General features: G+C 38.3%; 1 protein-coding gene across 1 annotated transcript in view; it reads left to right on the top strand.

The window, feature by feature from the left end:
* ZYG11A (zyg-11 family member A, cell cycle regulator) overlaps positions 1-16,118 on the top strand; it is a 57,770-nt gene that overhangs the window by 9,086 nt on the left and 32,566 nt on the right. The window contains exon 2 of the mRNA XM_019937781.2: positions 5,604-5,769. Within this exon, the coding sequence (XP_019793340.1) occupies positions 5,604-5,769 (166 nt within the window). The remainder of the gene's footprint in view (positions 1-5,603; positions 5,770-16,118) is intronic.

The raw sequence follows: 16,118 nt of genomic DNA, 5'->3' as shown, positions 1-16,118 counted from the left end.
TTTGAAGTATTTGTGACACAGTTAAGTAGATATGTCAAGGAGACAACTGGTTATCTAACACTGTGGCTTAAAGAGAGATCTGACCTGGAGGTAGTAATCTAGAATTCATTGGATTTATAGATAATATTTAGAATCATGTAATCAGTAGTTAGATATTATAGAGGCAGAGTCGTTAGTCATTAGTGGTCTTGATGGGAAATCAATCTCTAAAACATGCTACTGATTTATAAATCAAAAACCAGTAACAGAATACTGTAGTATAATTCTATTTATATAAAGTTCAAAAACATGCAGAACTAAACAGTATTCAGGATAATGATTACCTCTGGGTGAAGGGATGAGGAGTAGCATCAGGGAAGGGTATACAAGGAACTTCAAAAATTTGGTATATTCTATTTAAGCTGTGTGGTGAATACAAGAATGTTTTAAAAGTATTTATATATATATATATTTTACTGTGTTCGAGTTCTTTTTATTTTTATTATTTATTTATTTATCTATCTATCTATTTATTTATTTATTTGCGGTACGTGGGCCTCTCACTGTTGTGGCCTCTCCCGTTGCGGAGACAGGCTCCGGACGCGCAGGCTCAGCAGCCATGGCTCACAGGCCCAACCGCTCCGCGGCATGTGGGATCTTCCCAGACCTGGGCACGAACCTGTGTCCCCTGCATCGGCAGGCGGACTCTCAACCACTGCGCCACCAGGGAAGCCCCCTATTTATTTATCTTTAACATCTTTATTGGAGTATAATTGCTTTACAGTGGTGTGTTAATTTCTGCTCTATAACAAAGTGAATCAGCTATACATATACATATATCCCCATATCTAAAAATATTTATATTGTTTTATATTTTATTATATTATTTAAATATTTTACATATGTTCTAAACATCTTTTATATGGATTTAATCTTTACTGTATTTAAAAAATATTTATTTGCTTTTGCTGGGTCTTTAGTTGCAGCACATGGGCTCCTTAGTTGTGACATGTGAACTCTTAGTTGCAGCATGCATGTGGGATCTAGTTCCCTGACAGGGATTGAACCCCGGCCTCCAGCATTGGGAGCACGGAGTCTTAACCACTGCACCACCAGGGAAGTCCCCTTTACTGTATTTTGAAAACGAGGCTGCCATGTCCAATAATATGGCAAATAATGTCATAAAGTCTTAAAAGGAAATATTCTGGATAAAATATAACAAACACTTTCAAATGCAAAGTAAGGAAAATCCCGAGCATCCCCACCCAATTCAAAGAAGCTGGAAATCACCACTGTAAGCAGGCCCTAAAATAACCAAAGATTAGAGACTAGACATTTGCCAAAAGCCAGCGGGAAGTTTGAATGGAGACTGTGAACTGTAATATATACATATATATGTGTATATGTAAACATGGGTTGACAAAGCCTGGTCATACTTCAGTGAAATGGTAGGTCTAAAACAATCTGCTTATGGGAAAGGGAAACAGGGAAGCTTGTCAGTTTTGGCTTGGATTTTGAGTGAGAAAAATGTGTCCTAAAAATTTGCTATGACAGGTCTGTCCTCATACAGACTAAGGGTTTTCACTGACATTTCTAGCTTGGTTCAGGAAATGTGTAGCTGAGAAATTATCAAAATGGCCCCTGGTGATGCTCCTAAGTAAGTAGCATTTAGCATAATCTCTCTGATGTGACATATCTTCTTCCCAGGCTTCACAGGAGTCTAGTAAACTCTCACTAAAGATTAGCTCATGGACTTCCCTGACAGTCCAGTGGTTAAGACTCTGCACTCCCAATGCAGGGGGCATGGGTTTGATCCCTGGTCAGGGAACTAAGATCCTGTATGCCATGCTGTGTGGCCTTAAAAAAAAAAAAATTAGCTCACAATCTTAAATTATAAAACATGAACCTCTATGATTAAGAGTCAACAGAGGGACTTCCCTGGTGGTCCAATGGTTAAGACTTTGCCTTCCAATGCAGGGGGTGCAGGTTCAGTCCCTGGTCAGGGAGCTAAGATCCCACATGCCTCACAGCCAGAAAACCAAAACGTAAAGCAGAAGCAATATTGAAACAAACTTAATAAAGACTTTAAAAATGGTCCACATTAAAAAAAAAATCTTAAAAAAATCAACAGAATCAATAACTAACAGAATTAGATTCCCAGGGACTTCAGAAAATGGTATTACCAAAACAGTATAAAATAAGTGTATTTAAAATTTATTAAAGAAATAAAAGATGAAATAAAAATGAAAAAAGAACAATATACAATTCAACAATGAAGAACTAAATGCCACAGAATAAAGAAATAGTAACCTGGAAGATAGATCTAGAGAAATTACCCACAGGAAGCAGAATTTCCATTTTCACATGGGCATATGAACCAATTCTGGGTATGAGACCCAAGTAAAAGTCCGCTGAGACTGTTTCAGGGAATTTTTTTGCTTTGTTGGCTCCTTTCTGACATGAATTCTGAAATGGCGAGGATTTGGAGCAGTTGAAACTCTCATATGTTCTTTTGGGAATGCAAAATAGTACAGTCACATTCTAAGAACGGGTTAGCACTCTGTTATGTAAAGTTAAATACATGCTTAACATGTAGGAAGTGTTGAATTCCAGGGACCCAGGAATCCCATTTTTAGGTAACTACCCAAGAAAAATGAAAACTGTGTTCCCACAAGACTTTGTGAATAGTTATAGCAGCTTTATTCAAAATTGTCAAAAACTTCAAGTAATCTAGATGCCCTTCAGTTGGTGAATAAAGAAATTGTGGTATATTCATTGCAGTGGAATGCTTCTCAGCAATAAAAGGGAACGAATTACAAAAACATGTAGCAACACAGATGAATCTTTGTTAAATGCATTATGCAAAATGAAAGATGTCAGATTCAAAAGGCCCAGTTACTTAATGATTCTACTTATATGACATTTTGGAGAAGGCAGAACACTGGGGACAGAACGAAGATAAGTGGTTGCTTGGGGTTGGTGGGAGGGATTGTCTGCAAAGGGACACTAGAGAATTTTTGGGTCATGGAACTGTTCTATATCTTTATTATGGTGGTAGTACACGACTGTATGCATCAGTCAAAACTCGTTGAACTAACTACACCAAAAAGTAATTTTTTTGCTATATGTAAATTATACCGCAGTTAAAAGAAAAACAAAAATGAATAACAGGATAGTGATTACAGCGTGCAGAGTAAACTTACTGAAGAAATATGGTTGAAGAGGATGTGGGGGTCAACAGAAGGCTTTTGTTTTTAAGGCAAATAATAGAGCATAAATTGTATGTTAAGAGTGATCCAGGGGCTTCCCTGGTGGCGCAGTGGTTAAGAATCTGCCTGTCAGTGCAGGGGACACAGGTTCGAGCCCTGGTCTGGGAAGATCCCACATGCTGCAGAGAAACTAAGCCTGTGTGCCACAACTACTGAGCCTGCACTCTAGAACCCACGAGCCACAACTGCTGAGCCCAGTGCCACAACTGCTGAAGCCCGCGTGCCACAACTACTGAGGCCTGTGTGCCTAGAGCCTGTGCTCTGCAACAAGAGAAACCACTGCAATGAGAAGCCCGCACACTGCAACGAAGAGAAACCTCTGCTCACCGCAACTAGAGAAAGCCCACCACAGCAATGAAGACCCAACATAGCCAAAAATAAATAAATTTATTGGAAAAAAAAAAAAGGGGTGATCCATTTGATGGGAATTCCCTGGTGGTCCAGAGGTTAGGACTTGGTGCTTTCACTGCCTGGGCTCAGGTTCAGTTCCTGCTCAGGGTACTAAGATCCCGCAAGCTGTGTGGCCTGGCCAAAAAAAAAAAAAGAATGATCCATTTGAGAAGGAGAGTTTGAAGATGTGCATGAATGAAGAAATAACAAGGAGGGGCTAAGGCAGGAGGGATGAAATCCAGCCAGCACACGTGGAAGTGTTGGTCTTTGCAAGGAGGTACATGTTTTCCGTATAAGAGGAGACCAAGGAAAAGATGCATGCAGTTCCAAACTAAATTTGATGGTGAGGTGGCTTCATTTTTCTCACTGAAGTGAGTCAGATTCTGTTACCAGCATGAAATGGGTTTGAGGAACAAGTAGAAGGCATGAAATAATTCTTGCCTGATGGTGAGAAAATGCCCTGTCTAAAGAGACCTTGAAGGATTTCCAGCTACTGAGGGCTCATTTGAAGTTAATGTTTATGAATTTTCCATGACATACTATGTTGTGTGACTCTTCCCCTCTTCTTCTTTTTTTAAAAAATATTTATTTATTTATTTTTGGTGTGTTGAGTCTTAGTTGCGGCACACAGGGTCTTCATTGAGGCATGTGGGATCTTTCATTGTGGTGCACGGGCTTCTATCTAGTTGTGGCCTGCAGGTTCCAGGGTGTGTGGGCTCTGTAGTTTGGGGCACGTGAGCTCTGTAGTTTGGGATACATGGGCTCTAGTTGAGGTGTGGGAGCTCAGTAGGTGTGGCGCGTGGGCTTAATTGCCCCGTGGCATGTGGGATCTTAGTTCCCTGACCAGGGATCGAACCCAGGTCTCCTGCATGGTAAGGTGGATTCTTTACCACTGGACCACCAGGGAAGTCCCCTCTTCCCCTCTTCATAGATGATTAGCTGCTGGGTGTTGCCATAAAAAAGGTGAACAGTGAAGTTCTTCCAGGAGAATGTCTTAGAGTGTAATGGAGGAGAGGGAACAAGGAGTTGAGGATATGTGTAAAGGAGTAATTTATACTTCGGACTATGGAGGGAATTCAATCAGTTAAAAGTGAGGTGGAGGTCAGTGAATGTATTGCATGTTGAAACCTTTGACAAAAATGCAATCTCTGGCTAATCACTCTCTCTTCATGTCTGAGTGCCATACCTTTCAAATATATATTTTTAAAAATTTATTTATTTGGCTGCACCGGGTCGTGGTTGCAGCATGTGGGATCCGTAGTTGCAACATGAGAACTCTTAGTTGAGGCATGTGGGATCTACTTCCCTGACTAGGGATCGAACCCAGGGCCCCTGCATTGGGAACATGGAGTCCTAGCCACTGGACCACCAGGAAGTCCCTCAAATATTTGTAGAATGAACAAATGCTAGTCTCTTAGAGAAGATGTTTTACATCTGTCAGTTCTAATACTTCTGCAACCTCCTGGGTATAGCAACGTTTTACAGTGTGAACACTTATGAGGGTGGGAATAGGCAGGGCTTCTTATCCTCTGGCATGTAGTAACCATTCAATAAATATTTGTTGAATGAATGACCATGTGATTTCTGCTTGATTAGTCCCTTATGTTGTATGAAATCGTCAGATTTATTGGATGTATTCCACACTAAACTGTTAGCTCCCAAAGGATTAGAACTATATCTTACTCATCCCTGTATTTTCAGTGGCTGGCAGAGAACAGGAGATAAGTGAAGGGTTGAGAGAACTTAATTTTTTTAAAAAATACAACAGAAGCTACAACAGATAGAAGTGTCTTCCATTCAGTTAATAGTTGGAATAAGGTAGTTTCATTACATATAAATCATTAGAGTGAGGAAAATGTATCTTAAGATATCCTCATTAAGTAGTTTGATGTATGGCATGACCACTTTTATGTTGTATTTTTATAGATGTGTTCTAACAAATTTCTTTGGGGGTTTGTTTGCTAGGAGGAGGCGTCTCCCTACTCTTTGGTCAACATCTGCCTGAATGTCCTGGTTGCTAACCTGGAGAAATTGTGTTCTGAAAGATCTGATGGAACACTTTGTCTTCCGGAGCATTGGAGTTTCCCTCAGGAATTAGCTGATCAATTCGTTGGGGTCATGACTTGGCAAGGTAATGATAAGGCTCCTTTATAGTGTACTTTTATAGCACTTTACTATTTGAAAAGCACTTTCACATATAATTCCTGTTTTGCTCCTCACAGCAACCCGGTGAGAAATACAGAAGTTATTCCCATTTTATTTGTGTGGAGGTTGGTTCTCCGAATCTTTCTGGGATCCCTTGATGGAAATTGTCTTACATCTGGGCTTGCCCTGCTCTTGCTATAGTCTCATCTCCCATTCTTTTCTTTGTGAATATGAACCTTTAAATTTTTTTCCTTTACCTCCTATTGTAGTGGGGCTTTCAAAGAGCTATGTTTAATTTGCAATGTTACAGTTTTTTCTTAATGAAAAATTTTGGGGGGTAACACATTATTGAGATAAAATTCACGTACTGTATAATTCATCCATTTAAAGTATACAATTCAGTTATTTTTTTTATTTTTTTAGTATATTCACAGATTTGTGCAGCCATCATCACAGTCAATTTTCATCACCTTAAAAAAAATCTCCTTATCCATTCCACCCTAGTTTTAAGCAGTCATAATCTACTTTCTACCTGTACGGATTTGCCTTTTCTGAACATTTAATATAAATGGAATCATTCAACATGTGGCCTCTTGTGTCTGGCTTCTTTCACTCAACATAGTATTGTCAAGGTTCATCCATGTTGTAACATCAATCACGACTGAATTTTTATGGCTGCATAATATCCCACTGTATTGATGTACCCCTTTTTATTCATTTCTCAGTTGATGAACATTGGGTTGTTTTTACATTTTGGCTATTGTAAATAATGCTACTATAAACATTAGTGTACACATTTGTGTGTGGGCATATGTTTTTATTTCTTTTGGGTGTATACCCAGGAGTGGAATTGCTGGATTAATTGCTGGATAAAATGGAAGTGCTGGATTTGGGTGTATACCCAGGAGTGGAATTGCTGTGTTTAACTTTCTGAGGAACTTCCAAACTCTTTTCCAAAGTGGCTGCACCGTTTTATGTTCCCACCAGCAGTGTTACAAGAGTTCAGATTTCTCCACATCCTCATCAAAACTTGTTATCTGACTTTCTGATAGCCATCCTGGTGGATGTGAAGTGGCATCTATTGTGATTTTGATTTACATTTCCCTAGTGACTAATTATATTGAGCATTTTTTCATGTTCTTGTTGGCCATTTGTTTATTCTCTTTGGAGAAGGCTCTATTCAGATTTTTTGCCTATTTCTTATTAGATCATTTGTCTTTTATTATTGAGTTGTAAGATATGTCCCTCATCAAACATGGTTTGCAGTTATTTTCTCCCATTCTATAGATTGTCTTTTCACTTAGTTGATAGTGTCCTTTTACTCACAGAAGTTTTTAATTTTGATGAAGTCCAATTTATCTTTTGTTGCTTATGCTTTTGGTATCATATCTAAGAATCCATTGCCAAAGCCATTGCAAAGTCCTAAAGATTTTACACCTACATTTTCTTTTAAGAGTTTCATTGCTTTCACTCTTATGTTTAGTACTTTGGTCCATTTTGAAATAATTTTTGGCATGAGGTGTAAGGGTCCAGCTTCATTATTTTGCATGTGGCTATACAGTTGTCCCAGCACTATTTGTTAAAAAGGCTGTTCTTTTTTTTGTGTTGAATAGTCTTGGCATCCTTGTTGGAAATCAGTTGACCATTGATGTATGGGTTTATTTTTGTACTCTCAATTCTATTCCATTGATCGATGTGTCTATCCTTATGTCAGTACCAAGTAGCTTGATTACTGTTTGCTTTGTAGTGAGTTTTGAAATTGTTAAGTGTGAGTCTTCCAACTTTGTTCACCTTTTTCAGGATTGTTTTGGTTATTCTGGGTTCCTGATATTTCCATGTGAATTTGAGAATTGACTTGTCAATTTCTACAAACAGTCCAGCTGGGATTTGAATAGGAATTGCATCAAATATGTACAATCAATTTGGGGATTATTGCCATCCTAACAGCATTAAGTCTTCTGATCCATGAATATGATGTCTTTCTATTTATTTAGATCATCTTTAGTTATTTTCACCAGTGTTTTACCATCTTAACGATCTGAAATCCTTAATACATGAGCATGGGAGAGCTTTCTATTTATTTAAAATAGATCTTTAATTTATTTCAACAATGTTTTCTAATTTATGGGTATAAGTTTACATCTTTGTTAAATTTATTTCTAAGTATTTTATTCTTGATCCTGTTACACAATTGCTTTCTTAATTTCATTTTTGGATTGTTCATTTTTAGTGTACAGAAATCCAATTGATTTTTTAAAATTATTTTTAAAATTTTTATTAGGCTGTGCCATGCGGCATGTAGGATCTTAGTTCCCCATCCAGGAATCAAACCCGTGCCCCCTGCATTGAAAGCACGGAGTCTTAACCTCTGGACCACCAGGGAAGTCCCTACAATTGATTTTTTATGTTAATCATATACCCTGGAAACTTGCTGAATTGATTTATGTGTTCTAATAGTTTAAAGGATTTCTTAGAATTTTCTGTATACAAGATCATGTCATCTGCAAATGGAAATGGTTTTACTTCTTCCTTTCCAATTTGGATGCCTTTTATTTGATTTTCTTGTCCAACTTCCCTGGCTAGAACCTCCAATACAAAGTTGAAGTATTGAAACATTCACCCTTTTCTTTTCCTGATCTTAGGGGGAAAGCATCTAGTCTTTTACCATTAAGAGTGATTTTAGCTTTGGGTTTTTTGTAATTGCCCTTAACAGGCTGAGGAGGTTCCCTTCTATTTTAGTTTGTTGAATGTATTCATCAGGAAGAGGGTGTTGGCTTTTTCTGCATTTGTTGAAATGTTCACGTGGGTTTTGTTTTTTATTCTTTTAATGTGGTGTATTACATTAATTTGCTTTTGGATGTTAATCCATGCTTTTCTGGGATAAATCCCACTTGGTCACATTGTATAAATCTTTTTGTTTATTACTAGATTCAGTTTGCTGGTAATTTGATGAAGATTTTTGCATCCATAATTTAAAAGGATTTTGGTCTGTGATATTCTGTTCTTGTGATGTCTTTATATGGATTTTTGGCATCAGGATAAAACTGACCTCAATGAATTGGGAAGTGTTCTTTCTTTTTTTTTTTTAGAGGAGTTTGTGAAGAATTGGTGTGTATTCTTCTTTAAATGTTTGGTAGATTTCAACAGTAAAGCCCTCTTGGCCTCTTTATGTGGATAGTTTTTTGATGATTAATTCAATCTGTTTACTTGTTATAGGTCTATTCATATTGTCTGTTTCTTCTTCAGTAGCTTTGGTAGTTTGTGTTATTCTGTGAACTTATCCATTTCATTTAAATTATCATATTTATCAGCATACAGTCTGTTCATGATATTTCTTTACAATTCATTTTATTTCTGCAAGGTCAGTAGTTCTGTCCCTTTCAATTCTCATTCTAGAAATTTGAGTTCTCTTTTTTTCTTGGTCAGTAGAGCTAAGTTTTGTCAACTTTGTTGATCTTTTCAAAAACCATCTTTTGATTTCATTCATTTTTTTTTTTACTTTATTTTCTTTTCTGTCCTCCATTTCATTAATTCTCATTATAATTTTTATTATTTCCTTCCTCCTGCTCATTTTGTGTTTGGTTTGCTTTTCTTTGCCCTGTGTCTTAAGGTAGAAGTTTAGGTTATTGATTTGAGAGCTTCTTTTTTAAATATATGCAATTAGAGCTATAAATTTCCTTCAAGCACTGCTTTAGCTGCATCCTGTAAGTTTTTGTATGTTGTCTTTATTTTTCATTCATCTCAAATTATTTTCTGATTTTTCCCTTTTGATTTCTTCTTTGACCCACTGCGTTTTAAGGAATATATTGTTTAATTTCCAAATACTTTTGAATTTCCAGATTTCTTTGTTATTAATTTTTAAATTCATTTAACTGTACTTTGAGAACATACTTTACTTCAGTTTTAAAAAATTTATTGAGATTTGTTTTTTGGCCCAATATATGCTCTATTTTGGAGAATGTTCCAAGTGCATTTGAGAAGAATATATATTCTGCCATTATTGGGTGAGTTGTTCTGTAGATTTCTGTTAGATCTAGTTGGTTTATAATTGTTTTAATCTTCTATTTCACTGTCAATCTTTTGTAGTTTTTCTGTATAGAAAATAGTTTTTTAATCCTTTTAGTTATTCATGCTAAATAGGATATACATGTACTTTTAAAATACATTGTTGGGACTTCCCTGGTGGCATGGTGGTTAAGAATCTGCCTGCCAATGAAGGGGACACGGGTTCGAGCCCTGGTCTGGGAAGATCCCACATGCCGCGGAACAACTAAGCCTGTGTGCCACAACTACTGAGCCCGTGCTCTAGAGCCCATGAGCCACAACTACTTAGCCCGCTTGCCACAACTACTGAAGCCTGCGTGCCTAGAGCCTGTGCTGTGCAACAAGAGAAAACACTGCAATGAGAAGCCCACGCACTGCAACGAAGAGCAGCCCCTGCTTGCTGCAACTAGAGAAAGCCCGTGTGCAGCAACAAAGACCCAATGCAGCCCCCCCAGCCTAAGAAAAAATACATGGTTAGATTTGATTTGCTAATATTTTGTTGAGTTTTTTTTGTTGTTGTTGAGGATTTTTGCATCTGTGTTCATGAGAGATATTGGTCTATAGTTTTCTTTCATAGTAGCTCTGTGGTTTGTTTCTTATTTTATTTTATTTTTTATTTATTTGGTTGCACCAGGTCTTAGTTGCGGCAGGCAGGCTCCTTAGTTGCGGCATGCAGGCTCCTTAGTTGTGGCTTGCAAACTCTTAGTTGCGGCATGCATATGGGATCTAGTCCCCTGACCAGGGATTGAACCCGGGCCCCCTGCATTGGGAGTATGGAGTCTTATCCACTGTTCCACCAGGAAAGTCCCAGGTGCTCTGTGGTTCTGGTGTTAGGGTAATGCTGGCCTCAAAGAATGAGTTAGGAGGTATCCACTGTGCTACTATGCTCTGAAAGAAATTGTAGAGAACTGGTACAATTTCTTCCTTAAATGTCTGGTAGAATTCACCAGTGAACCCATCCAGGTGCTTTTTGTTTTGGAAGGTTATTAATTATTGATTCAATTTCTTTAATAGATACAGATCCATTCACATTGTCTATTTCTTTTTGTGTGAGTTTTGGTAGATTGTGCCTTTCAAGGATTTGGTCCATTTAATTTAGGTTATCAAACTTGTGGGCATAGAGCTGTTCATAGTATTCCTTTCATATCCTTCTTTTAAAAAATTAATAAATTTATTTATTTTTGGCTGCATTGGGTCTTTGTTGCAGTGCACAGGCTTCTCATTGCGGAGGCGTCTCTTGCTGCGCAGCACAGGCTCCAAGCGTGCAGGCTTCAATAGCTGTGGCATGCAGGCTCAGTAGTTGAGGCATGTGGGCCCTAGAGTGCAGGCTTAGTAGTTGTGGTGCACAGGCTTAGCTGCTCTGCGGCATGTGGGATCTTCCCAGACCAGGGCTCGAACCCATGTCCCCTGCATTGGCCGGTGGCTTTTCAACCACTGCACCACCAGGGAAGCCCATCATATTCTTTTTTTTTTTTGTGGTACGCGGGCCTCTCACTGTTGTGGCCTCTCCCCTTGCAGAGCACAGGCTCTGGACAGGCAGGCTCAGCGGCCATGGCTCACGGGCCCAGCCGCTCCGTGGTATGTGGGGTCTTCCCGGACCAGGGCACGAACCCGTGTCCCCTGCATTGGCAGGCGGACGGACTCAAACCCACTGCGCCACCAGGGAAGCCCCATCATATCCTTTTAATGTCCATGAGATCTGTAGTGATGTCCTCTCTCTCATTTCTGATATTAGTAATTTGTCTCTTTATTTTAGTCTGGCTAGAGTCTTACTGATTTTATTGGTCTTGTCAAAGAACCAGTTTATGGTTTTATTGATTTTTTCCTTTATTGATCTGAGGTAACATTGGTTTATAACATTACTAGTTTTACACGTACAGAATATATTTCTACTTCTGTATAGAAATATGGTGTACCCACCACCAAAAATTTAGTTTCCTCTGTCACCATACAGTTGATCCCCTTTACCTGTTTTGCCCTCCCCTCCACTTCTTCCTGTCTGATAAACACTACTCTGTTTTTTCTATCTACATGTTTCTGTTTGCTTTAGTTTTTCTTATTTTGTTTGTTTATATTCCACATAAGAGTGAAATTGTATGGTATTTGTCTTTCTCTGTCTGACTAATTTCACTGAGCATAATACCGTCAAGGTCCATCCATGTTGTCAGAAATGCTAAGATTTCATTTTTTTTAATGGCTGAGTAGTATTCCATTGTACATATTCCACATCTTCTTTATCCATTCATCTGTTGATGGGCACTTAGATTGTTTCCATATCTTTGTTATTGTAAACAATGCTGCAGTGACCATAGGGGTGCATGTATCTTTTTGAATTAATGTTTTTGTATTCTTTGGATAACTACCCAGAAGTGGGATAGCTAGATTATATGGCAGCTCTATTTGTAATTTTGTGGGACTCTCCATACTGTTTTCCATAGTGACTGCACCAATCTACATTCCCACTAACAGTGTATGAGGGTTCCCACATCCTTGCCAGTACTTATTTCTTGCCATTTTGATAATAGGGTTTTTTTGGTACATCATTCATCCTCTTTATTTTTTTAATTTTCAAATTTGTATATAATTTTTAAAGATTATAGTCCATTTACAGTTATTACAGAATATTGGCTATATTTACTGTGTTGTACAGTACATCTTCGTAGCCTTTCTTACACCAGTAGTTTGTACTTCCCAGTCCCCTACCTCTATTATTGCCCACATACACACACTGGTAATCACTAGTTTGTTCTCTATATCTGTGTGTCTTCTTCTTTTCTGTTATATTCACTAGTTTGTTGTATTTTTTTTAAGCTCCACATATAAGTGATATCATACAGTATTTGTCTTTCTTTGTCTGACTTATTTCACTTAGCATCATGCTTTCTGAATCCATCCATGTTGCTGCAAATGGGCAAAGTTTGTTCTCTTTTATGGTTGAGTAGTAGTCAATTTTATATAAATATAAATATATAAAATATATAAATATAAAAATTATATATAAAAATGTAATATATAAATATAAATGTTGTATATACACACACACATACATATACACACCTTCTTTATCCATTCATCTTTATGTATGTTCCTGTTGCCATTTTCTTAATTATTTTGGGTTTGTTTTTGTAGGTCTTTTTCTCTTGTGTTTCCCACCTAGAGAAGTTCATTTAACATTTGTTGTAAGGCTGGTATCCATTCATCTGTTGATGGACACTTTGGTCGCTTCCATGTCTTTTTTAATTTTTTTTAAAACTTTATTTATTTATTTTTGGCTGCGTTGGGTGTTCGTTGTTGCGCGCCGGCTTTCTCTGGTTGCATAGAGCAGGAGCTACTCTTTGTTGCAGTGCATGGGCTTCCCATCGTGGTGGCTTCTCGTTGCGGAGCACAGGCTCTAGGCGCGTGGGCTTCAGTAGTTGTGGCTCGTGGTCTCTAGAGTGAAGACTCAGTCGTTGTGGTGCACGGGCTTAGTTGCTCCACAGCATGTGAGATCTTCCTGGACCAGGGCTCGAACCCGTGTCCCCTGCATTGGCAGGCAGATTCTCCACCACTGCGCCACCAGGGAAGCCCTGCTTCTGTATCTTGGTAGTTGTAAATAACGCTGCTATTAACATTGGGATGTATGTATCTTTTCAGATTAGTGTTTTCATTTTTTCTTTGGATATATACCCAGGAGTGGAATTGATGGTCATATGGTAGTTCAGTTTTTTTGAGAAACCTCCATGATGTTTTCCCCAGTAGCTGTACCAATTTACATTCCCACCCAACAGCATATGAGGGTTCCCTTTTCTCCACATTCTCGCCAACATTTGTTATTTGTGTTCTTTTTGATGATAGCCATTCTGACAGGAATGAGGTGACATCTCATTGTGGTTTTGATTTGCATTTCCCTGGTGATTAGGGATGTTGAGCATCTTTTCATATGCCTGTTGGGCATATGCATGTCTTTGGAGAAATGTGTTTTCAGGTCTTTGCCCATTTTTAAATCGAGTTGTTTGTTTTTTTGATATTGAGTTGTATGAGCTGTTTATATGTGCATTGTGGACGGATGTTTTATTGGTTGTAGATTGAAGGGGAGAGACCATGGTAGTGTTTCACTCTGCCATGTTGCTGATGTTACTCCCTTTGCTCTAATTCTTATTTCTTTTCTTCTGCTTACTTTGAATTTAATTTGCTCTTCTTTTTCTAGTTTCCTAAAATGGGAACTTAGATTATTGATTTTAGATCTTTCTTTTCTAATATATGCATTCAGGGCTATAACTTTCCCTCTAAGCACTGCCTTTGCTGCATCCCATAGATTTTGATAAGTTGTGTTTTCATTTTCATTTAATTCAAAATATTTTTCAGTTTCTCTTCACATTTTTTCTTTGACTCATGTTATTTAGAAGTGTGTTGTTTAATCTCCATGTATTTTGGGATTTTTCCAGTTATTTTCTTTTTTTTTAAAGAAACTGGTCATTTGTTTTGTAAAGTGTCCTACAATCTGGACTTTACCATTGTTTGACTGCAATGATTTGACATGTTTCTCTGATCCTTGTAATTCCTATAAATTGGAAATTAGAGGTAGAGGCTTGATCAGATTCAGGTTTGATGTTTGGTAGTGCCCTATACTTCTTAAGGGTGTGAATAAAGTCTGATTGCCTGGTTGTTTTTCACTTTTGGTGGCCATAGATGATTGTTACCTTCCTAGATTTATTAAATCATCAGGGGTTCTTGTATGTATGACAATGTTTATTACTCTCAACTTTCCTGGCTTAGAGTACTTTGTTTTTCTGTTTTTTAATTTTATCCTTGGTTACTATTCCACAGTTTCGTTTGTATGCCTCTGTTTCTCCATATATACGTTAAATGTTTTATGTTCCTCAAGTTTCTGTCTTGGGTACCCTTCTCACTTTGTACACTACCTGGGTAATTTTGTTTGATTTAGCTACCACTTCTACTTGAATTTCCCAGAGTTTCCAGTGCAGGTCTTTATTCTAAGCTCCAGAACCACATATCCAGGATGCCTCTTACATATCTTATAACTCTTCTCTGGGCTGCTGAATCATCATATTCTTTTGGTTTTCTTCTACCTCAGTGGCTGCTGCTTATCTGTCTGCTCATCTGGTAGTACAGAAAGGGTAAGAGTTCTGGCTTTGGTGCCAGACTCTTTGGGTTTGCCACCATTTCCATGGGCCAGTTACTTAAGTTCCTTATGCCTCATCTCATCTGTAAAGTATGACTAATAGTAATACATACTTCATTGGGTTTTATGAGGATTCAGGGAGTTAGTATATCTAAAATGTTCAGAACATTCCAAAATGGTTAGTTATTATCATGGCTATTATTCCTCATTCTGCTATTTGATCTTAAACATAGAAGCTTTTTGGTACTTGGTCCTTGTTCCTCTTCTTCTTACATTCTCATGTCATCCATTCCCATGGTTTTAAATACTGTCTCTATGCTGATTAATTCCAAATGTTTATGCTTCAGTCTTTTAGATTTAAAATATGTAGAACTGAGAAGACCTCGGCTGATCTTATGGGAAGTCCTGAAGGTGGAATAACTACTCAGATCTGTGTTGCATTAGGGCGTGAGGGCTGGATCTTTATACCTCCCAACACAGTCTTGGGATATGGGTTTCCATGGGAAAGTGGTATGACCATGGGTGCAGCAGTTCTTTTCAGCTGATGCAGTCCCCATAGATGAGGGCTGTCAGGTGGTGGCATTCCCAGCAGCTCAGGTAGTAAGTCCTTTATCTCTAAATGCGATCTGGCGTCCCATCACAGCATCTGCTACACTGCCATTTCCTCCCATCTCAAAATCCTCCTAGTTGTTCAGTGACTTAGGAGTCATTTTTCATTCCTCCTCCCTCTACCCTTGATTCTGTTGACACATTTTCTGTCTTCAAAATACATATCTCAAACGTTCTTTTCCTCCTAGCCCCTGTCATTGACACCTTTCTCTTACTTCTCCCCTGGTCTCCCAAATGGTTTCCTTACCTCCAATTCTGCCCCTCGCCAAGCTCTGCCACACGGCAGAGAGCAGTCCTCTTATACCTTAATCAGATCTGTCTACACCTCTGTCACTCTTTAAAGGCTTCTCCTTGTACTTAGGATAAAATGCCAATTATTTACCCTGGCCTGTAAGGTCTGACTCTTGCCTCTGTCTCTAACCTGTCAGATGCTGGTATCCCGTTCACCAACTATGCTTCAGCCACACTGCTTTTCTCTCATTTCGCAGAAAAAGCCAAGCTCTTTCCCATATCAGGTCTTTAGCTCCTCGTGTCTGGAATGACAGCTGCCTTTGCTTTTC

This window comes from Tursiops truncatus, chromosome 1 (genome assembly GCF_011762595.2).
Source record: "Tursiops truncatus isolate mTurTru1 chromosome 1, mTurTru1.mat.Y, whole genome shotgun sequence".
Lineage (NCBI taxonomy): Eukaryota > Metazoa > Chordata > Mammalia > Artiodactyla > Delphinidae > Tursiops > Tursiops truncatus.
The sequence above is the reverse complement of the archived record's forward strand: the minus strand, read 5'-3'. Positions and strand labels throughout refer to the sequence as shown.